The sequence below is a fragment of the Xenopus laevis genome, chromosome 9_10S, assembly GCF_017654675.1.
Source record: "Xenopus laevis strain J_2021 chromosome 9_10S, Xenopus_laevis_v10.1, whole genome shotgun sequence".
NCBI classification, from domain to species: domain Eukaryota; kingdom Metazoa; phylum Chordata; class Amphibia; order Anura; family Pipidae; genus Xenopus; species Xenopus laevis.
The window spans coordinates 44,831,500-44,855,101 of record NC_054388.1 but is presented as its reverse complement, the minus strand read 5'-3'; the positions used below and the strand labels follow the sequence as shown (position 1 = coordinate 44,855,101).

The 23,602-nt window shown below is 41.7% G+C and overlaps 2 protein-coding genes across 3 annotated transcripts; both read left to right on the top strand.

Moving 5' to 3' along the window:
* The first annotated feature begins 648 nt into the window (after window positions 1-648).
* LOC108702853 (TBC1 domain family member 24) lies at window positions 649-12,055 on the top strand. Of its 2 annotated transcripts, XM_041578804.1 has the most exons (8): window positions 649-746; window positions 2,540-2,659; window positions 3,953-4,979; window positions 6,042-6,200; window positions 6,351-6,414; window positions 7,989-8,087; window positions 8,480-8,795; window positions 10,219-10,647. In XM_041578804.1, exons 3-8 carry the CDS (start codon window positions 3,955-3,957, stop codon window positions 10,362-10,364), a joined length of 1,809 nt encoding a protein of 602 aa, XP_041434738.1. In that variant the 5' UTR covers window positions 649-746; window positions 2,540-2,659; window positions 3,953-3,954; the 3' UTR covers window positions 10,365-10,647. The 2 variants fall into 2 exon arrangements, with proteins under 2 accessions (XP_041434738.1, XP_018094067.1); XM_018238578.2 differs by lacking the exon at window positions 2,540-2,659 and having other exon boundaries at window positions 10,219-12,055.
* Window positions 12,056-13,096: 1,041 nt separating this feature from the next.
* On the top strand, window positions 13,097-21,835 carry cfap52.S (cilia and flagella associated protein 52 S homeolog). The gene is given in 14 exon segments (NM_001091603.1): window positions 13,097-13,200; window positions 15,716-15,915; window positions 16,339-16,475; window positions 17,332-17,460; window positions 17,806-17,905; window positions 18,418-18,534; window positions 18,659-18,759; window positions 18,869-19,039; window positions 19,379-19,527; window positions 19,641-19,786; window positions 19,869-20,020; window positions 20,689-20,791; window positions 20,948-21,059; window positions 21,383-21,835. Coding segments are annotated over 14 exon segments (1,860 nt in total). The 5' UTR covers window positions 13,097-13,136; the 3' UTR covers window positions 21,562-21,835.
* Window positions 21,836-23,602: the final 1,767 nt, after the last annotated feature.

Here is a 23,602-nt window from a genome sequence, read left to right as displayed (position 1 = left end):
GAGTCTTGCAGCAATGATTGTATGACACTTCGCTCTAACCACTAACCGGGATATATACAGCAAACAGTGCTTAGATGCTGTAAAAGTGTTTACACAGTTTACACAGTGAGTTTTAAAGATTACACCCTTCCTAATGGTACAAGCTAATGGTAGAAGATTGTTTTATGTTTATGGGTGTGTATGACACACTCCTTGGCACAAGGCGCGTTTCAGGGGCTGCTGCCGCCCCCTCCCGCTCCGCGCTTCTAACTTGTAGCATCGGAGCGGGTCGAGGAGGGGACGCATCGCTAGTCCTATTGCGCTCGTTGCACTGGAAGAGCCGAATTTCTGTTTTAAAAAACGGAAATTCGGCTCTTAAAATTACCAGAGGCAGCTTTTTGCCGCCCCTGGTAACTGGGCCTCATTGCATTGCACCTTGCCTCATTGCAGGAGCGCCCCTGCTTGGCACTATGTATGTGAAAAGGAAAAATTTTATAAATCACACAAATGTTTATTGCATGAAGTCACTTAATTTTTCCACTTTGCTATCTTGTATCTAAAATACCTCAGCAACAACAAAACAACTTAGAAAGTCTGGAGTTTTGGTTAGTCTGTGCACGCAGGTGTGGGCTGGACTTGCCCCTGGGAGGGTTGGAAGGGACCTGTAGGCAGTTGCTTAAAAGTAGGATATTCTGGGAGAACTGAGGCACAATCAGCTGAGAATCACAAGAGACTGAGATCACTGGCACAGGACGAGACTACATTGGGTAAGTGACTCATATATTTCAGCTTGTTATATTATAGAAATGTATACAGGTATGGGACCTGTAATTCAGAATGCTGGGGACCTAGGGTTTTCTGGATAATGGATCTTTCTGTAATTTGGAACTTCATACCTAAAGTCTACTAGAAAATCATGTAAACAATAAATAAACCCCATAGCCTGGTTTTGATTCCAATAAGGATTAATTATATCTTAGTTTGGATCAAGTATAAACTACTGTTTTATTATTACAGAGAAAAATCATAATATAGTAAAATCATATATTATATTTATTATTATGATTATTATTAATATTATTAATAATAATAATAATTAAATAACTAATGATATATCAATATATCAATCAAGTATCTTGCTTCCCATGTACAATTTTTCATTGCTCATGTTAAAAAACTGACTTTAAATTTCTCCCACTATGCATGATTTCTGGCTTTCTTTTTCATAACGGCACTCTCTGTGTGGCAATAAAAACTGGGGACAATTTTTTAATACAATCTTTAGTAAACCTTGCAAGACAATTTAAGTATTTATATACACATTTATATATATATATATACACACATATACATGTTATATGTTCTGGGTACATAAACTATACCCTCATACTGTACTGTCTAATATATATATATATAGATATATATATATATAGATATATAGATATATATATAGATATATATATATATATATATATATATATATATATATATATATATATATATATATATATATATATATATATATATATATATATATATATATATATGAAAAATAGCTGCACTCACTTACTGGAGAAAAAGCCTGGGTGCACACTGCAGAAACGTCAGATAGAATATCATGTAAAGCAAGGCACTTACAGGTCTTAAAATGAGGTGAAAAAGAGATAAAGTTTATTTGTTATTCCAACGTTTTGGTCTTTCTTGAGACCTTTGTCAAAGTCATCTTGTCACCTTGACAAAGGTCTCAAGGAAGACAGAAACGTTGGAATAACAAATAAACTTTATCTCTTTTTGCCTTACCCTTTAAACAAAACAGGGATTGTTTGTCCATATATTGCAATATATTTAAGCTGGCCAACTACGTCAAAGTCATCCCATATCTGGCCAGTCCTACGCTTAATTTTCATCTGATTCATTAAGAATTCAATTGCTTAATTATACATTTTACAAAGGGACTAAGTTTTACCTGCAACTTACTAGCTGCTTTCAAAGTAAAACTCCCAAACTTGGCTGCCCTTTTATTAGACACCAGTGGGATCACCTGACTATAGTCGGGAAGGGTGGGAGCTACAACATGGAGCTGGTCACTGCTCCTGTATAACTATAACAAACAAGGGAAAGTTGTGCTCACCACTAATTTTTAAAAACATTAGGCCGGGGTGCAATGAGGCTGTGACCACAAAATACATATAGACAAATACAAGAGTCCTCTGCACTCAACCCATTATCAATATAAGACAGAGACATTTTGTGCATACTGCTACTGAAAAATGCCTTACCCTTTAAACAAAACAGGGATTGTTTGTCCATATATTGCAATATATTTAAACTGGCCAACTACAAAAAGTCATCCCATATCTGGCCAGTCCTATGCTCAGTTTTCATCTGATTCATTAAGAATTAAATTGCTTAATTATACATTTTACAAAGGGACTAAGTTTTACCTGCAACTTACTAGCTGCTATATAGCTATATATATATATATATATATATCAACGTATCATTTTATAAAAGGGCACAGATCATTGTTATGTTGCTTTCTTTATATCACTTTATACAGAGCAGAAATCCAAGATATTAGCAAATGCCTTGAAAAACAGAAAGAAAACTGGTTCCGATCTGCATTTACTAAATGGTGCGCTCCTGGATTGCAGAGTATTCAGTGGAACAACAGTGTTTGGTAAACATTGGCCATAATGGAAGTTATGAGTGATTCTTTTCCCCCCCATAAAATGACTCAGTAATAATATTTATGCAATGCATGATGTAGGAACGATTAAACAAGGGCAACTGTTGACCTCAAAAATTACTATCAACAGAGCCTACAGGATTGTTGTGGAGTAGACGAAGCTCATTTGGCTGCACTGCGGGTGCGCTTGCATGGGATCACTCCAGAATCCATAAGCTTCATAAAGAGAGCCTAAGTTCACAATAAATGGCTGGTAATTAGTCATAACACGTACATAACATGTTCTTTGTAGAAGTCACACCATGGGCCTATCCCAATAAACTCAATTTCCACGGTGGCCATGGCCTTTGTTTTTGCTGTACACAAGGACATTTTCATAAGGTGTCAGTATGCCTTTAAGTTGCATGCTGCGGACTGCACTGATTATTTCTGTTACTAGCCAGTACACATCTAAATTGTCACCACTGGACATTATACAGCTCCAGTTAAAAAAACTATATATCCATAGAAACACTGTAAAATAAAAAAATGATAGATCCCAGAATATCCCATCATGCAAAGCAGTAAGTGTAATAGAAGAATAGAGAGGTACATTACAAAAAGAATAAAATATAATATCAATATAATATCAACTGAAATTCCAGCTGTCAATCATATATTGCCTGCCCCAACTCTATACCTCAGGCAAAGAGAAGTGGGGCAGGCAATATTTAATTGACAGCTGGAATTTATAAATACCTTTATAACAGGTAAAGATGTTTTAATAAAGAAAAAATGATTTGAGTTTCATGTTTTCATGTTGAAGGACTTTTACTATAGAGATTTTTTTATGTCTGGGCAGTGCAGTTACTTTTACTTTCCATTCAACATTTCGTAGATGCCACTGCACTCCTCTCATTTACCTTCCCTCCTCACAATCTAATTGTGTAGCCTGGACATGGGCATGGGCACCTGGTTCCCCATTCTGGTGCATATAAAAGATTTGGGGGTGATACAAAGCTTACCTTAATAAAAGAATGGCTGCTGCCTGCTTGCTGTGGTTGCCTTGGACTAATACAGAATCTCAAAATATAATGAACAACATTTCTAGCTTACTTCTTCACATAGCCTTTACTTCTCCTTTAACATACACAATAGAAAAGCTTTGGGAATTATTTCTTAGGGTGACAGGTCCCCTTTAATGATTGCCAAAGTTACAGTATAGTACAATTTCAAATACAATTTCAGGTCACCTTCTTTCAGTGAACATGAAAGTTTATTTGGTGTCATTGTTCTGTTTTACAGTGATGTCTTACGAACCTCCTCCTGTTCTGATCATTTCAGAAGATGATGCCTGGGATATTAACTCAACCACATATGCAGACTGTGGGCACTTTGTGGACTGGGACCGATTTCCCTCTGTCACAGAGGAAAGGAGGAGCCCTTCCCCTCAGGAGCTGCCCCACAGTCACAAAGAGCTCAAGAGAATGGCTAGAGAAGGTCATTGGGCCAGCAGGCAATGCCTAAGAGCTAAGGCGTACAACCATATCATCAAAAACATCCGCTGTCGCTCAGGGACCCCAGATGCCAGTGTGTATCATGATGTGTCTGAAAGGCTGTTTGGAAGACGAGATATAAAGGATCACCCCTTGCCGGATTTTTTGGACGGTTGCCTTCCCCCTGCATATTGCCTCAATGCTCAAGGGGAGACAGTCGTTAAAAAGATTCTTATATGTATTGGAAACCAGTATCCTGATATCACTTATTCACCCTCCTTGCCTCCTGTTGTGGCCCTTTTGTTGCATTTCAGTGAAAATGAGGCTGAGTGCTTTGAGAGGGCCTGCCGACTCATCTCGTGTACAGAAAACCACAAGTGTTATGTTGACCAAAGCTTTCTGGCCTATGAGGCCTCGTGTATGACCTTTGGGGACCTAGCAAAAAAGTACTGTCAGGCTGGACACAAGTTTATTACCACTAGCTGTGAGAACTCTGCTGAGGTCTTCTCTGACTGGATCATGTGGATCTTTGGATCTTTGCCCTTCGAGTACACCATTCGAGTATTTGACATCTTTCTTCTTGAGGGTAATAAGGTTTTGTACCGTGTTGCCTTAGCTCTGCTGAAGCATTACAGGAGCCACGTGGACCATGAGGTTACAGATGTCCGTTCAGATATCCAAGACTTTGTAAAAAACATCTCCCACCATTTGTCGGTGCAAAAGCTTTTGGAGAGGGCATTCAGCATTAGACTCTTCTCACACAAGGAGCTTTGGCTTCTGCAACTGGCGAACAGGAAAGCCCTGTCCCAGAGAGGAATAACTGTAATGCAGCCGAGGTAATCCTCTAGCACAGGTGTCCCAACCTTTTTTACCCATAAGCCACTATCAATTGTAAAAAGAGTTGGGGAGCAATACAAACATGGGGATGCCAAATAACTGCTGTGATTGGCCACTTTGTAGCCCCTATGAGGACTGGCAGCCTACAGGAGGCTCTGTTTTGTAGAACATCTGTATCCAACCAAAACTTGCCTCAAGTCAAGAATTTAAAAATAAGCACCTGTTTTGAGGTCACTAGGAGCAACATCCCAAGGGTTGATGAGCACTGTTTGGGCATCACTGCACTAGCACATATGAAGCCTTGAAGGATAGGCTTTATAGCAAAAATGTAGTATACCACATATATATATATATATATAAAGATTACTGCTAAACTGAAATATCTACATAGACATGTGTATAACATTATTTCCCCTTGTGATGTTACCCTGAGGGTGGAACTGACTTTCAACTTTGGCAAGCCTGGTTGTTTATATGATCATCATACTCCTGTCATAAGATCAGCTGACAGATGCCGGTTGAATATTTACAGTTGCAACTAATCCGTATCAGCCTCTCTGCCTAGTAATGTCATTAAGCATTACAGTGGTGCTGTATAACAGAGCAGTGTATTCATGATCTCTTATTAAAACTCACCAAAGCATGGCCAGCCCAAGCAATAATTACCCATGTTGGCTTCTTTCCATGTAAACACAGTGGCTCAGACCCTTGTAATTAAACCCTGCGAACAACAAGTTGCTTGTAGCTTACGATGATGTACTACTGCACCTTCAGAGAATTAACTCTGAGGTTATCAAAAGGTTTTAGGGGATATGTAATGACATGATCAGTTTGCCTTGGTCTAGTAACACATAGCAATCAAGTAGTGGTGAGCTGGGTCTGGCTACCTTATAGTTCCACTTGTGCACAGGTAGGTTGTTAAAGAGTTAAACATGTCGGCATGTAGAGTAAATAGCAGTTACCTGAGCTCTATAGCAAATCTTCAGGACCCCCTGTAATACTTCTGAGGCTTTTCATTAACTATAAAAGACACTGATAAAATCCCCTTCTTGCTCCTACAGGCAACCTGCCCACATGGCTGTCAACCTGCTTGATTTTAATTCTGTGATTGTCACAGCCCAGGAGATAAAGGTCATTTGGTCATGGATCCCAGAAAGATTTTCTCTGTACCCCCCAGTTCTGCTCTTCTCCACTATGGAGCATGGATACAGCCTTCAGAGGTAACACCAACTCTCTTTTTCTTACTATATCCATGTCAGATAGACATGATAGATTCTGACTGGGCACCCTAAAGCAGTTGTATGTCTGGGACCCATTAGCCTCCTGATTTTCTCCCCACGTAGACTAATTCCGACCCTCTCTGTTGGCAGGTTTTATTCTCACTGTGAAGGCTTCGAGCCCACAATTCTACTCATCAAGACTACAGGAGAAGAGGTATTGCTATTAACTCAAGCACAGGGAAGACCCCATCATGCCTTGCATCGAGACAGCTATGAATCAGGTGGGGTGGGATAAAGGACATCCATAGTGACCCAGAGTGTCACATGCACCAATTAGTTCCATTGAGTTCTACTGAAACAAAATAGCATGTATTATTATAATACCAAAGGGCAAGCAAATATACATTTGCTCATAGTTTACACTACATTAATTTCTAGCATGCACATGTACTTATAAGAGCACAAGGAAAAAACTATAAGTCCATCCTACCTGACCCCGGTAATGCAGTTCATATATGGTGCCATTGGGTCCATTGTAATATATAACTATCATTTGGACAGTGCCTGATTTACATAGAGGGCGCCCCTAGGCCCACTGCCTTTCGTCATCCCTGTTCCCTCCCCTTAATAGGGATTGGTGACTTAAAAATTTAAAGAATGATTGTATCTCTAGCACATCCCCAGTGTTTTTGAACCAATGTGGGTGTGGTTGGGCAGAATGCTGCCCCCTAAATTCCTGCCACCCTAGGCCAGGGCCTTGGTGGCCTTTCCACAAATGCGGGCCTGCTTTTGGAACGGTGCAAATAGAAGTGATTGTAGCATTAATAGGTTGGAAAATCTGGGACAGCAGGTATCGTAGATCAATATGGAGGCAGTACGACAAGAAGGAGACAGTAGACCAAGGGAAAAAGTAAGACATAATGGACACAGTTGGATAATATGGAGGCAGTAGAACATGATGGAAATAGTAGAACAAAATGGAGACAGAAGAAGATGGCATAGTAGAATAAGGTACAGACAAGACAGTAAGAGAAAAAACAAGAAAAATACAGAAGGACAAGATGACAGGATAATAGATGAAAATATAGACAATAGGACAAGATGGAAAAAGTAGAACAGATTGGAGACAGTATGAGGAGATGGAGATAGTAGAACAAGTTAGATACTGGAGAATAAAGGAAACAGTAGGGCAAGATGACGACAGTAGAATAAGAAGGAGACAATAGGACAAGATGGAGACAGTAGAACAAAGATGTATTTAAAGGAGAACTAAAAATGAATATGGCTAAAATTGCCATATTTTATATACTGAACTTTTTGCATCAGCCTACAGTTCACCATCTTAGAAAGTGTCAGCGAAACTCACATCCTCAGTGGGCTCTGAGCTAAGCTTAGTGGTTTTTGCAAATTATCAAGCAGAAAATGAGGTTTGCCTGTAATATAAGCTGATGTTACAAGGCTGATTATTAAATTTTGACGCTAATTATACTGGTCTCTGTATATCTATATATATATATATATATATATATATATATATATATATATATATATATATATATATATATATATATATATATATATATATATATATATATACAGCATATCGTGAGTTGGTCCCTAAGCTCAGTAAGTGACAGCAGCACAGAGCATGTGCAGTGAATCAGCAGAAAAGAAGATGGGGAGCTACTGGGGGCATCTTTGGAATCACAGATCTTTAGTTTAGCTTTAGTTCTCCTTTAAATGTCTTAGGCAAGAACTAATATTACCATGGGATATCTTGTCTTGCAGGTCTGTGGATCCTTTCTCTCGTCAGACTGGAACGAAAGGAGGAAATGTTCTGGACAAGTGGCAACATATTTTGGGACAGGAGAATGTTTCGTATTTAGTGTAAGTCTAGATCACCTTCCTGACAGTGACCCCAGATATATCTAGGGGCCATTACGGCTGGGTGTTTGAATGACTTTATGATTTTTAGAAATCTCTATGTTAAGGGGACTCTTTGGTATAATGGTGCAGTTTTGGTTCAACAGTAGACGTTGTCTGGATAAGGATGGAGATTCCTATTGGGGCTACTACAGATAGGCCCAGGTATCATGTTTGGCTGACTTACTCATGATGTAGGGACAACCACCTAAACAATTTAAAGACTACTAAAAGTTCTGTATTCAAGTATTTTGTCAATATCTGTAGATCTTCTAGTTGAATTTGCAATCTTTACTTTTACCAATGCTCTACCCTAAGGTCTTCTGTTGAGCTTTATTCTCTTGATTCCCCTGTAGGTGAGACCAGAGATGGAAAGATACGAGTGGGTAGTGGTGAAGAAGCAAGATTTGGTGAAGTCAGCCCCTCCATCACCCTTCTCCCGACCCCGCTCTTACTCTCATGGATCCCGAGTCTCAACATTTCCACTGCGTCCATCATCCCCAACACTTTCTTCTGCACCCAGCAGCCCATCACCCTTGCGTAATTACCTGACAGTCCCTGGAGATGGCTCCTGTGAACAGCTGTCTCCCTTTCTGTCCGTCAGGCACTTCCAGCTACCAACCAAAACTGCCTCCATGTTTATGTCTGGGAACAACAGTGGCATTATAATTGGTAAGTTATTGGTAAGATATGACCAGTATCTTCTCACTAGGAAACTGTTTGCCACTTGGTGAAGTTTGAATGTCCTCCTCATGTCTGCATGGGTTCCTCTGGGTGCTTCGATTTCATTCCAGCCTCCAAAAACCATACAGTCACTATTCAACCTCATATGTTTGGGAAGTGTGTGTGTATCAGATAATTTAAAATTATCTGATAAGAGCAGCTTAATAGGTTGGTGCTGTATAAATAAACCATAATAATAATAATAATAAGCACGGCCAGTAGGTTATACATATCATTTTCATAAACATTTAGAATTCCCAGCAACAGTCCTGCTGTTCTTTAATCAGACCCAGAGTTTTCCGAGAAGCTCCAGGGAGGAGGCTCATAACATAGTCTTGCTCATCATATTTATACTACAGATCTACCTTCCAAAATACTTTGTTCTGGATCCCTCCAGTGTTTATCAGTTTTATATGATTTACCCTGGCGGCAGTGGCTTCCTGCAAGTCTGTCAGTTTGATGACTTGGCCAAAGCCCGTAAAGCGCCTGATCCGAAATGTATCACGTGTGAGTGGCTGCTGGGAAGATTAATATGTATGGGGCTGACTTCATAGGAGATTGTGACAGCTGTGTGTATAATAGCTACTAGCATTACCCAAAGAAAGCAAGAATAAGTCAGGTCTTAAAAAAGGGTGGGTGAGAGTGGTCATAAATACTGCCATACGGCAGGATGTTTTTCATTCATTTTAATTGGACACTACTGGCAGCAGATAGAACACTGTCTTGTATGAAATAACTCACTAATAATACACGGGTTGCCCAATGTTTCCCCCCAAGAAGTCTCTGTATAAGAGGAGGAAGCAGGTGTCTCCCTGTCTGTTTGTTCCTGCAATTTATTATGAGAGGTGCACCCATGACTGTCACCCAAAACTAACAGCAAATTAGAATATGTAGCTGGGAATTCAAATCCACATCACTGGCAGGGGAACAGAAAAACAGACTTTAAACTGAAGTGTTCCTGGGAAAGAATAGCACAAGACATCTTAGGTGGCTGATGTTTTTTGGAGTTGTGGTGTGTAGAAAGAGGAGAGCTACAAGTTTATGCTTTTATACTATTTTGCAACCAGGCCTCAATTTGCACCCCTTAGGGCCCATCCATGTGACACTGGTACAGTTGTACTGCATTTTGTCCCTTGCCCTGAATGTTATGCAAAGTACAAAGTACAGAGCTGTTGGTGCAACTCAGCCCCTGCATGCACCCACAAATGTGCACCTTTTATTAGAATGAACAGGCAATGGACACATATGGGCAATTTCAGACAGGGAGACCCCTGCAAAGTTTCAGGGCATAATGCCAGGTCTCTTGGCAAGTTTCATTCTAGTTTGGCACAGTCAACAAAACCATAATGCTGTCTCTTATATTTCCTTTCAGGTGGTGGAGGCGGTCAAGCTCTAAATATTGATGCTGACCTGAATATTGGGAGGACAGAGCACTGCGAAACATTTGATAACCCTCCTCTTTGCGAGGAAAACTTCCACATTCAGCACTTGGAGGTTTGGGGGTGCCAGATTTCATGATCCAGCTCTGGGAAACAAAACAGCATCATTCCAACCAAAGGAATCTCTAGGGAAGTGGTTTCCAAACTGTGGGGCTCCCTCCCCAGGGGAATCTGGAGCCTTTGTTGGGTGGAGCCAGTCTAAAGGGCTGAATGCCCAGCTTGATGGTCAATTGGAGTATAATTTCAGGGGACCACTTAGGTGCTGCCCAAGATATCCTTGCTACTCTGCGCAAATGGCTGATTACAGTGATATCTTTAACCTTGTTATAATCTATGAGAGCATATAAAAAGTCTTGAAATCACTGCTTGGTGTCTGCACAGATATATAAGGGACATATTATCTGGAACCATTTGTGCTGTACAATTTATATCACAGTACAATCCTAAGAAATGCAATCCTATCCCCCTTCTTATGCTACAGATACACCTCTAAACCACCAAAAGGAGCAGAAAGGTAAATTGCCCCCATGTGAGATCTCAAGGCTTATCTCGATTGCTGAACTAATCTTCCCAGGGCCCCTTGGCAGTACATTATGCTGAGAGTTGCAGCTCTGATGAGAAAGCCACTTTTATGACTGGAAATGTAATTTTATATCATGTATTGCTGTCTTCCCATCACCAAAAATACCCTTCATTATAATTATAGCTATTTTACCACCCCCTAGCATTATCACACCACCATTAAGAATGACTGCTACACCCATAGATGGCACAAATCTACAATCTTAGTTTTATATATCAGAAGCTTTAACTTTCTCCATTTACTGCACCCCAGGATGGAAGAGCACATCATTATCATGAGCCACACCCACCTTTGATTATTAGTGCTTACATTTGTGCATGTGTATGCTTTTAAATAGAAAACCAATCATTGGCTTCCCTGTGAAATAAACAAAGTCCAGCCTTGAGCCAACTCCTCTATGGAGCAAGGTAGGGGGCGATATAGGGCAGTGTCCCAATGAGAAAGCTTGCTGTTTCATATGCTGAGCAGAGAGTATCCAGTGGCAGATTAATGAGAGGGGGCCCTTAGGCTACATTCACATGGGCCCCTCTTCTAGGCTATTGCTGGGTTTGAATGTGTGCACCCGAGCTCTCTATACCAGGTCAGGTTTGGTGCAACTAGACTTACGTTTATCTAGTTGCACACGCCTTACCTGCCTTCTTCTCCCAGCAGGTGTGCCCAACTGGACCAAGCAGCACAAATAAAAAGATTTGAATATTAAAAAAAAAAAAATGAAATAATAATTGAAAAAAAAAAAATAGAAAGATCCTGATCACACTGGGACCCTAGGTGTCCGTCTATAAGATGTAGTTCAGCTGTAACCTATACATACAATTATATTGCCCACTGCCGAGATCCAACGTGCTGCATAAAAACGAAGGCGTCACGTTGGATGCGACAAAAATACGGTAAGTAATTCTATTGTTGGATCATGTCGCATTGTGGATGTGACGCGACACGACTGTCGGATGCAGACGCAGCGTGCAGCGCGTCGGATCGCGTCAGAATCGTCCGTGGAGTCCTGACCTTAGACTCCACTTTGTACATTATGTCTGATTTGCTGTATCACATCCATAGACAGACCGCGTTACTGCATTCTGAGCTACTTTCATTCATTAGCTTTCTTATTTTTCCTTTGATATTTTGTCGGATGTTTGGCTAATTAGTTTTACCAAAGATGAAAAATAAAGTTTTTTTCTTTTAACAAATTTAGTGAAAGTTTCCTTATGTGTTTTTTTTCTTTTTTTATGAAGCCTGCCCCCCCATTCATTTCATTGTAAAAGACCTAACTTCCAATTCTCACAGATTGGCTGATTGGGGAGGGGAAAGGGTGAAACTTTTCAAGGATAGAAACAGAACGGGCCGCCTCGCACACCCTGGCCTTCCGGGCTAGGAACTCCCTGGTGCACAGTGAGAGAGGGATGACCTCTAATCAACATGTAGATATGGAAGAAACACCGGCACTCAAGGATACTACTGATGCAATCATTTATTTTAAGGGGAGGTTCACCTTTAAGATAACTTTAAGTATGTCATATGATGGCTAATTTTAAGTAACTTTTCAATTGCCCATAATTTTTTTATAATTTTTCGCTTTCTTCTACTGACTGTAACCAATTTTCAAATGGGGGTCACTGACCCCTTCTTAAAAACAAATGCTCTGTAAAGCTATATATGTTTTGTTATTGCTCTTTTTTTCTTCTTATTCCTCGTCGTTCAATTCAGCCCTCTCCTGTTCATCTTCCAGTCTTTTATTCACGTTAATGCATGGTTGCTAGGATAATTTGGACCCTAGCAACCAGGCTGCTGAAATTGCAAACTGGAAAACCGATGAAAAAAAAGCTAAATAATAACTCAAAAATGACAAATAATAAAAAAAAAAAATGAAAACAAATTATATATTGTCACAGAATGTCACACTCTGCAGCATACTTAAAGTTAATTTAAAGGTGAACAAGCCTTTTAAGCTTTGCAGTGTGACTTGGAGCGCAATATGTAGTGGTTTGGCCACACAGGAATATAAACAGAACCGGCCAAACTGCTTCCCTTGCCAATGCAGGATTAAATGTAGCAGAACAGATTTGTGGTCAAAACTCGGAAGAAATCATGTTCCTAAAACGTACTGCGCATGCGGCTTGGAGACTCGGCTGACGCTGTTTGGATTTGCGCAAGCGCATTAAAGGGCGAGACTGGTGGTAGCGCGCATGCGTAGGGTTTTGGTTGCCTGGTAACAGGTAAATAGGCGATAAGTTGAAGGTTGCTTGGCGACGGGAGAAGCGGAGAGCAGTGATGGCTGGACAGGGACAAGGAGAAGAGAACCGACTGGAGCTGCAGGGGATCATCGGGTTTAATGGTGAGAAAAAGCGGGGATGGCGGGTAGAGGGCTACACGGGTCTGACATATGGGGCGCAAGGGAGACTAAGTTTTTGCACTGGCAGCAGCAGCAGCAGCAGCAGCAGGACTGATGGAGATTGTGCGCCTCTGGGCAATGGGCATAGACTGTCAATTTATAGATATACTGAGGAAATCTGCATGAATAATGACCTTTCATGTTCTATAAACTGCTGCATGGCTCCACAAAATCATTACAGCCTGCATCATGTCCATCAGCTGCTCAGCCAGCCAGGGTGTGAGGGTTGTGGCAAATCATTGGAACTTCTTCTAAAGAACTGGCAGCAGCAAGGGCATCTGGGAGGGCCCAGACTCTGTTCACCTTCCAAAACCTTTTTTTTTTTTTTTCAGTTTAGTTATTTTCAAATTGTTTACTAGAAATAAAGACTTTTTTTCCTTTCAATTCCTTTCCATTTTTTTTTATTCTTTATCGTTTTCCCAAAATGTAAGGTTGAAGGAGAACTCCACAAAAAAAAATAACTTAAGCTTTTTGAAAAGTAAACATAATTTCAAGCAACTTTGCAATATACATCATTTAAATTATATAATTTAAAATAAAAAATATGCAGACTTTTCATGGTTTTTAATGGTTTGCAACAGTTGCCTAAACCTAGCCCCCTGCTCTCCTGCTGATCTTTCTGACTACTTTGCTGAGCTGGCTGACTACTGTCTCTCCTCTAATCTCTCCTCAGCCTGCATCCTCCAAACCCCACAATTCACTGCACACATTATTTCAATAAGGAAAGGAACATCACAGTGCAATGTATTGTGGGTTATGTAGTTCCTACATGCTGTCTGTAAGCTGTGGAGAAGTTATTACAATTTGTAACATCAGTGTTTAGTCCTTCCTTCCCTGCCAGGATTTCAAATGATGCAGAAAGAGAAGAACTGTTAAACAGCTGGATATCAGCATAGAAAATGACATTTATTCATACTTATTGAAGAAACAGGTAACTGTGATGTGTATATTAGGGGTTTCTGTGTCATGTGTTTCTGAGTTTTGGAAGCCAGATTTCCCCTTTAATGAAACTCATGGATTCTGCTCAGCAGGGACAAAGATAAATGTATCAACTTAGGGTAGAACTCAGGTCTGGACTGGGAATCAAAATAGGCCCTGGCGTTTCAGGTATACAGAGGCCCAAACAGCCCACATAGAGGCCCAAAGAGCCCCACCAGCCGAGTAAATAGTTACTGTCTATGGCAACTTACAGCAGCCCCTCTGGCATTTGCCAGAACCCGCATATAGCCAGTCTGGGCCTGGTAGAACTACATGGGCGATTTCCACACGTTTTAGATGGATCAGACACGCTGTGCCAGACGCATGCGTCAAGTCGGATGTGACGGAAAATAAGGTAAGCAACAGCAATGTTGGATGGTGTTGCAGTGTTCATCCGACATGACACGACTGTTAGATGCACCACTGGGCCGCAGCCTCAGGGCCCCCCCCCCACACCATCCACTGGGCCCCCCAGCTGCAAAGTCCTATAGGCCAGGAAATCACCCACCTCCCCTCCTGTGCATGCGTTTGCGCACACGCAAACCTTTTGCGCACACGCAAACCTTTTGCGACGCGACCGGGGTCCAGGAGGTAAGCAGAAACTTCAGTAAGCGGTTCTGGGCCGGCACACCCTCCCCACGCGCATGCATGTGCATACAGGAGGAAGTGCAGGAGCGTCTATGGGCCGGCGCATACTGGATCCTGGAGCTAAGGTGGAAGTGCAGGGAGCTGGTCTGGGCCCGCAGGGCCCAAAAGAGCCGGGGCCCAGTCCAACCCTGGTTCTACCCTAAATGTATCAATTTAGAACAGTTAAAGAGTCGTCGGCTCCCCCTCCCAGAGCTGCTTTATAAGTTGAAAAATGAAACTTTACACTAAGGGATTGTTCACCTTTGATTTAAAATTTATTATAATGTAGAGAGTGATATTCTAAGGCATTTTGCATTTAGTTTTCATTTTTTATAATTTGTGGTTTTTGGCATTCAGCAGCTCTCCTGTTTGCAATTTCAGCAATCTGATTGCTAGGGTCCCAATTACCCTAGCAACCATGCATTGATTTGAATAAGAGACTGATTTATGAATAGGAGAGAGCCTAAATAGAAAAATTAGTAGTAAAAAGTAGCTATAACAACAAATGAGAAGCCTTACAGAGCATTTGTTTTTAGAGGGGGTCAGTGACCTCCATTGAAAGTTGGAAAGAGCCAGAAGAAGTAATAATTAAAAAAAACTATAAAAAATAAATAATGAAGACCAATTGAAAAGTTGCTTAGATAACAAGACAAGGGGAACCCAATTATGAGGATCAGATATCAGTATAAACCTAAAAAAGCAAGGAAGGACCATTGGTGTTTTTGCTGAAGTTAAGAGAGTCAGTCCGGTACCTGATAACCCCCTGGCTGGCACAATAATGTTGCCCAAGCCCATTTAATAAATCAAATTATGTTTTGTGATTGTCCAAGCAGTCTGCTTCTGTGTCATTTAGGACATGTTGCATCTGGCCTGATCAGTCACCCTGATAGAGAGCATCTGATATACCCCCTGGGGTGCACCATCATTATTGAAAACCTCAACACCCGCAAGCAGCAGTTCCTTCAGGGTCACACCAATAATGTGTCCTGTGTGGCAGTGTCCCGGAGTGGCCGATACCTGGCGTCTGGTCAGGTCACCTACATGGGATTTAAGGTAAGGGACTAAGGTTTTCTTGTATCAAAAGAGTGGTGCATTACAGCAGTGATCCCCAACCAGTGCTCACAGACAAATAAAAAAGGAAAGTAGGCATTTTGGCCAAATCTGGTGAAAGTTTCCCAAATAAACATTCATGCACTATTTGGAGGAGTAAAAATGTTTTCTTTAAAGGGGAACATACACAAGAGAGTTTTCTCTTTCTAACACAGGGTGCTGTTTGAGGGACCCAAACGTTGTACACCATATTTTTGTTTTGTTTTCTGTTTTCTCCATTGCCCTAGGCGCTGATCCGCTTTTTTATATGTGTGATTTTCATGTCCAGCTGAGAGACTGGAAAAGGATCGGAAAGAGAAAACAAATCTAAAGGACTAACTATTCTTATTTTTCCTTTATTTATTTAACTGTCTGTTGTTTCCGCAGGCAGACATTCTCCTGTGGGATTACAGCAGACGTGAGGCCTGCGCCAAACTGACACTGCACAAGGTCAAGGTGCAGGCTTTGGCCTTTTCTCCTAATGACCAGTACCTGGTGTCCCTCGGAGGCCAAGATGATGGAAGGCAAGTAACTCCTGAGTTCCTTTTTTCCCAGGGGGCTGGTATCAACAGAATTTAAAGACCCCTTAAAGGACATGTATATCCCCTCTACAAAAATGTAATCAGTGAACAGCCTTTTTGAAATCTTTAGATACCTGGCACTGTGGTTGCTAAAAGGTTTCAGCTTCCCCTTTACAACTTAGAAATCCTTCTACTCCACTAGCCTACTTGGCCCCTCCCTCCGGAATTTGCTTTGGCTGTTCATTTATGAGTATGCTCAGTTCTTATCAGCTCAGATTACTAAACACACCCTCCAGTGTAACAGCCCTGATTAGATAGCATTGCTGGTTCCCATTGAAACTCTGCTCTAGGTGTCTGATCCTATTTTTTTCTCCTAACCACCTCTCCTGAGCTCAGCTGAACCATTACAGTGCTCAACCCCAGAAGAACTTTTTATTAAAGTATGTTGTGCCTGTGTAAACCTGCATTCTGCATTGCATGAACTTTATAGCATGTCCTGTTTGCAGATGTCGATGTTACTGATGATGTGGGGGAACATGGCCCCCTGGTGAAAGCTGCTATTTGTTTTAGGAAAATGTGATGGCTAATGGAAGGGGTATATGCAGTACAAATTATGTGGCTTGGGTGGGGAAGATATGCCCAACTTAAATACATAGTAGGAAAATGTAGGCTTTACATGTCCTTTAAGACCCTTTTTCCTCCACCTCCAGTCATTGTGGGTTTCTCTAAACCAACTAGTAGCCATTTGTTATATATGATGGATCTTTAGCTCCTTTAATCCTAGAGAAATACTGCTATGTTCTTTATTGTCACTTATCTGCCCTTTATTCACTTGCACCCGTGCTTTTACCTCTGGCAGTGTCGTCGTGTGGAACGTAGCAAAGCGAGAAGCCATTTGTGGCAGCCCAGCTTCTTCCCTTAGCTCTGGACATGCCACCAGCGTCATCTTCACTCACAACAGTGATGAGATCTTCATGACTGGAGGAGAGTAAGTACCTGGTTTTAGCCCATCTTCCAAGATTCTGTTCTTGTAGGAAACTGGGAAATTGCAGCATAGCTGGCTATGGTTATATAACCTTCAGGTACCACAATGGGGACCACTCTGTTCCCATACAGTGGCTCCTTTTATGGTGTGTGGATAGATTGGTGCCCATTGTGGGACATAACTATTAGAATAAACTATCAGGAAACCCTCAATTCTTGTCCAATAAAATATACTATTGGGAGAACTGGGCTCCTCCTTTATGTATTCACTTACCGTGATAGAACCATGACTGTTGTAAATCAATTGTTATTATAATAATTGATATATATATATATGTTCTGTCACCAGCGGGACACTTCGTGTCTGGGATCTGGATCTGCCCAACAGGAAGATGCGGCCTACTGAATGCCAGTTGGGCCAGCTGAAGAGAGTGGTAACCTGCCTGCAAGTGAGTCAGTTGAGAGGAACCATCAATTTGTAATGTTGGGTCAAGTAGAGTTCTGTTGGAAAGTACTGATTTAGTTTAGCTTTGTTTGTATGGGGGTAGGTGTTTTCTGGGAGCCATGTGATTAAGTCTGCTACCTTCCAGCAAGGAATAGCAACCTAGTCATGCTTTATGGTAGGAGGTTTGCATATATTTAGCATTACAAGCAGTGATACTTTATAATACTTGTGGATTGGCAGGAGAAGAAAGAGATCGTAGAAGACAGCACCAGTCTTGAAAATTATTTAAAAAAAACCTTTATTGTTACTTCATGGCTTTATCATCTAAACAAATGCAACAACGTTTCAAGCCACATGGCCCTTTATCAAGCTTGTCTAGGAGAAGAAAAAGACTTTAAATATCCATTTGATGGATCATGCCAGTGCATAGTGGCACAGGTTTGGTTCAGTAGGAACCAACAGCAGGTGGCAGTAGAGAAACAAGGGATTCGTGCATAATAAATACCTGTTTCCCAGGTGGCAGAGGATGACAGCTGCTTCTACTGTGGCACCACCACGGGGGACATCCTTAAAATCAACACCAAGAACAAGCTACTGAACAGCTGCACTCCACAGAAGGGCAAGTTCAGCCTGGTGAGTCAGTTACCTACAGTGACGTTCATTGGCCAAGCACAGCAGGACAAACCCTTTGCCTGGGCCAACGAGCAGTTAGAACAGGGAAAGTGAATATATGCTGACCGTTGCTTGTCCTTGCCAGGGTGTGACGGCTTTGGCACTGCTAAAGACTGGCGAGTTGCTTATCGGTTCTGGAGATGGAAAGCTGGCGCTTTGCAAAGGTCCAAACTACAAAGCAGCCAAGTAAGTGTTTTCTAGGCCAAAACCATCACCCGAGAAATAACTGTGGGGAGTATTTTAAAAGGGGCCGCAGTTTAGGGGTTAACAGATGTATTCTGTTTTGCACTTGCAGGACTGTCCAGCTCCAGGGCTCCGTCGCTTCAATCTCACTCAGAGGCCATGGCCACCAGTTTTTCGTGGGCACAGGAGGGGCACAGATATACAGATTTAACTACCCAGAATTTAAAGAGGAGCTCATCACCACTTGTCATAGTGAGGCCATCAATGACATCACCTTTCCCTTGTAAGTCACAGATTGGGTGCCTTCCTGTGCCTGGCTCTCTACTTGCTGAGCATGCTGGGAAATTAAGTTTGGTCATTTCTGAGAAGCTACTAACAAGGGAAGTGTTATTGATTATGGTATCGGTGTGAGGTGGACACCAGGACATGGGCGGGGTCTCTGTTGTCATGCAACTGCTGTACATTTTGGTGTGTACAGTAACCCTATGTCTTAATGTCGTATGCTTCCTGCTTAAAGAATGAACCCCAAAGGGGTTTTTGAAGCTTGGGAGGGAAATGAATGCAGTGCCAGGTCATTTTATCTCATAGTATTCATATTGTGCCCCTCACTTTGTTCCCTCAGTGGCACCTCTGAGCTCTTTGCCACCTGCTCCAAGAATGACATTCGAGTCTGGCACACAACGACCCACAAGGAAATGCTCCGGATCACTGTTCCCAATATGACTTGCCTTGCCATTGATTTCATGAGAGATGGGAAAAGCATCATATCAGGTGAGAGAAGCACAACTGGCTTGATAAATGCCCACACAAGTAGTAGTGTAGGACTCCTAGCTGCCTGGCAGGGATGTCACTAGAAATCTCACAATGTCTGACCATTCCCCCAGCTTGGAGCGATGGCAGGATCCGGGCTTTTATGCCAGAAAGTGGACGGTTGATATACTGTATAGAGAATGCCCACAGCATGGGAGTGACAGCCATTGCTGCGACTAGTGACTGCAAAAGGATAGTGAGTGGAGGAGGAGAGGGGCAGGTGAGTAGCTATGAACTCCCTTACTGGATATGACACCAAACTGGCATCCAGGGGTTACATTCACCTTATTCCTGCCCTGCAGGTTCGGATCTGGGAGATCAGCAAAGAGACACAGCGACTAGTGCAGTCCATGAAGGAACACAAGTCTTCTGTCACCTGCATCAAGTTAAAGGGGAATAATCGAGAGTGTCTCACAGCCAGTTCTGATGGCACCTGTATCATCTGGGACATTGTGTGGGTATCACTGAGTGCAGAGGCTAATGGAATGTTTAAGGGGTTGCTCACTTTTAAATTAAACTTTAGTGACATTCTGAGACAATTTGCAATTGGTTTTCATTTTTTATTATTTGTGTTTTTTTTAGTTACTTAGCTTTTTATTCAGCATCTCTCCAGTTTGCATTTTCAGCCATCTAGTTGCTAAGTCCAAATGACACTAGCAACCATGCATTGATTTGAATAAGAGACTGGAATAGGAATAGGAACATGAGTAATAAAAAGTAGCAATAACTATACATTTGTAGCCTTACAGAGCATTGGTTTTTAGATGGGGTCAGTGACCCCCATGTCAAAGTTGAAAAGAGTCATAATAATAATGAAAAAACTATGAAAAATAAATAATTACGACCAATTTAAAAGTTGCTTTAAATTGGCCATTCTATAACATACTAAAAGTTAATTTAACGTGAACTAGTTGTCAGGGTTTCCATTGTTATTACTTATGTTTCTGTTCTCTCTCTCTCTCTCCTATTCCTATTCCAGTCTGACTTCCCAAAAACTGTCTGGTTGCTAGGGTAATTAAACCAGAGCAACCAAACCCAAGCCTGGGAACTGCAGGCCATATGAGATTACACCCATGATATTGTTCTGCCATTTCAGCAAGTTGTTTTCGTTTCATTTCCCAGTCGTTTTACACGAATCCAGATGGTCATGTCCAACACGCTGTTCCGATGTGTGTGTTACCACCCCAAGGAATTCCAGTTTATCACCAGTGGCACGGACAGGAAGGTGAGGCTGTGCCCCAAATCCTTATTTGCTTTTCTTAGTTACCAGTCAGTGACCAGGATAAAACCATGCAGAAATAGCTCCACCCTTATACTGGTGCCAGCGAGCTCTGCAATATGCGATTAACCAGATTTTTTTAACTGTTATTGTCCCTTGCAGATTGGATACTGGGAGGTGTTTGATGGCTCAGCCATCAGAGAACTGGAAGGGTCCATGTCTGGGGCCATTAATGGGATGGATATATGTGATGAAGGCATCCACTTTGTTACAGGTAATGTAAAAAATCCCAATGTAAAACCAACAAGTGGATTATCTCACCAGTGATACGTGGGGTCTGGGTGCTCATGCCTCAGCCCTACAGCTCGAGGTGAAGGTATCCAATCAAAGGAGAAAACAACAGGCATTCACAGATCCCACAAACAGGCTTGTAAAAGAACTGAGAACTTTTTTTAGGCCACAAAGTAAATGAATACATAGCCTTACGCGTTTCATGCCATCCGGCACTTAATCATAGGCTATTCACACTACCAGTCCTGAGTATCATCAGGTCTGAACGAAAACTAACTATACCCCTTTGCTTTTCTTACATGACAGGTGGTGATGACAAGCTGGTGAAAGTTTGGGATTACAATGAGGGCGAAGTGACCCACATGGGCATTGGGCACAGCGGGAATATCACCCATCTGAAAATCTGTTCCCTTTCCAAGTATTTAATCAGTGTTAGCACAGATGGGGCGATACTGCGCTGGAAATACCCCTATATGCTCAGATAATGCTTGCCCTGTGTAATGCCTGTCTGCGTGGGGGAAAGGGTATGGATACAAATCTACTACTCTTTAGGACTGACTTTGGCATCACAACTTCTGCAATTCTAACTGCGCACAGAAACATGGACTGATTGATCTCAAGGCTACTGCATGGCTGTCAATAGCAATACTGCAGGACACATGGACTGCCCAATCTCATACTCACCCCATGTTGTTGTTCTGATGCTGTTTTATTTGGGAAAAAACTGAAATTGAATAAATAAATTGAATGTCATGGTCATTTCACTCGCTGAGAGGCATTGTTAGGGGATACAGTTGCTAGCAGTAGAGACCATAACAGGGCTGCCGTTAGAAATCACGGGGCCCCGTACAACAAAATTTTTGGGGGCCCCCCCCAACCCCACCCTGGCCCCCAAGCCCCGTTCCAGATCCTGTCCACTCCACATCACAGTTAAAGACCGCACAGACATCAGCGCTAAAAAAGGTAACCCACACACACAAGTTATAAAAAGCTATTGGGGACCAGGTCCCCCCTATAAATTAAAAAAAAATTGGCCCCAGGGCCCCCCATAAAAGTTTTTTTAAAAAGCATTGGTGGCATGACCCCCCTTACAAGTTAAAAAAAATTGGGGCCCCAAAGAACATTTTTTAAAAAAACATTGGCGCCAGGGCCTCCCTTATAAGTTTAAAAAAAATTGGGACCACAAAGAATATTTTAGAAAAAAAACAATTGGCGCCAGAGCCCCCCTTACAAGTTAAAAGAAAATTGGGGCCCCTAAGAATATTTTTAAAAAAAACATTGGTGGAACGGGCCAATAGAGTATTAAAATAATACATTTGTGGCCAGGGGATTAAAATATAAATAAAAAAACGCACAAATTGGTGTTCAGAGGCATTGAACTCGTGGCTTCAGGACTGCAACTTCGCCTCCTTTCATGACGGGTCTTTTCGCCTCTTCAGGACTTCAATTTCGGCTATTTTCGTGGCTTAGGGTCTTTTCAAGGCTTTGGGACTTCGGCTGTTCGGCTTTTTCAGCAATTCCACATTTCGGCTGTTCGGAACTTTGGAAGGAGGCAACACGGCTTTGGCGCTGTCAAGGGGGGCCCGGCTCTTTAGAAAAGTTAAGCACTCCCGGACCCCCTTTAGGCCCGGGCCTAGTACACTTGTACCCCCTGTGCCCCCCTGATGGCCCTGTACCATAATGTAATAGGAACCCTAATATTTACTGATTTATTGAGCATACAATATATTGGCATATTTGCAGGTTCTGCCACTAATGAGTCTCAAGTCTAATGACAGCACAAGGGCTTGCCAAACTAGGCATAAAATGTAGTGCATTGGTCTATAAGCTTTCAATACAATTGGGAATATATGCATCATGCATCTGTATTGGACCCTGCACAAAGGAGCTTATAGCCTGTTCATATAATTTGTATCATTCATTCCCTACAGCCAACAGTTTAATATCATAATAAAACTGTGTAGCCTGCAGTCTATAGACACTTGGGGCAAAAGGAGATAAGGAGTTACTGGTGCATTCTGAAGTTTGACCACTAGATGGCACAGGTTGTTTAATGAAAGCACTAGAGAGGCATATTGCCAGCAAATGGGTTTAGGTAACAAAGTTTGCCCAGATGCAACCAATCAGTAGGTATCATTTACTAGCAAGTATTTAATTGGCTGCTATGGGTTACTGCACCTGGGCAATATTTGTGCCTTTTATTACATATTGGGACAAAGTGTTTCTTATTTTACACAGTGGTGGAACACAGGCAAGGCCACCATAGGTAATTTGCCTGTATGTGCACCCCTTCCTGAGATGTTGAACCTGTTGAACTCAAAGAGAATAAGTGATTAATTTGCATAAATTCAGTAACAATATTATGGTGCTATTCAATTAACAATAGGATGCGGTGAAACAATGGGGTGGGTGTAAAAATGATTTGAGGTTGAATAAGCAGAAAGTCTCAGGTGTAGGAATATACATTTCCATACCTTTGTATTTTTCTATTGAATTCATTGTAGTGAGCCTGTAGGCCAAATGTGA

What these genes read in the sequence shown, in the direction of transcription:
- LOC108702853 (XM_018238578.2), top strand. Translation starts at nt 3,955, where the DNA reads ATGTCTTACGAACCTCCTCCTGTTCTGATCATTTCAGAAGATGATGCC. An exon ending in ATAACTGTAATGCAGCCGAG is followed by an intron (nt 4,980 to 6,041) that starts GTAATCCTCTAG and finishes TTGCTCCTACAG; the next exon opens with GCAACCTGCCCACATGGCTG. An exon ending in TCAAGACTACAGGAGAAGAG is followed by an intron (nt 6,415 to 7,988) that starts GTATTGCTATTA and finishes CTTGTCTTGCAG; the next exon opens with GTCTGTGGATCCTTTCTCTC.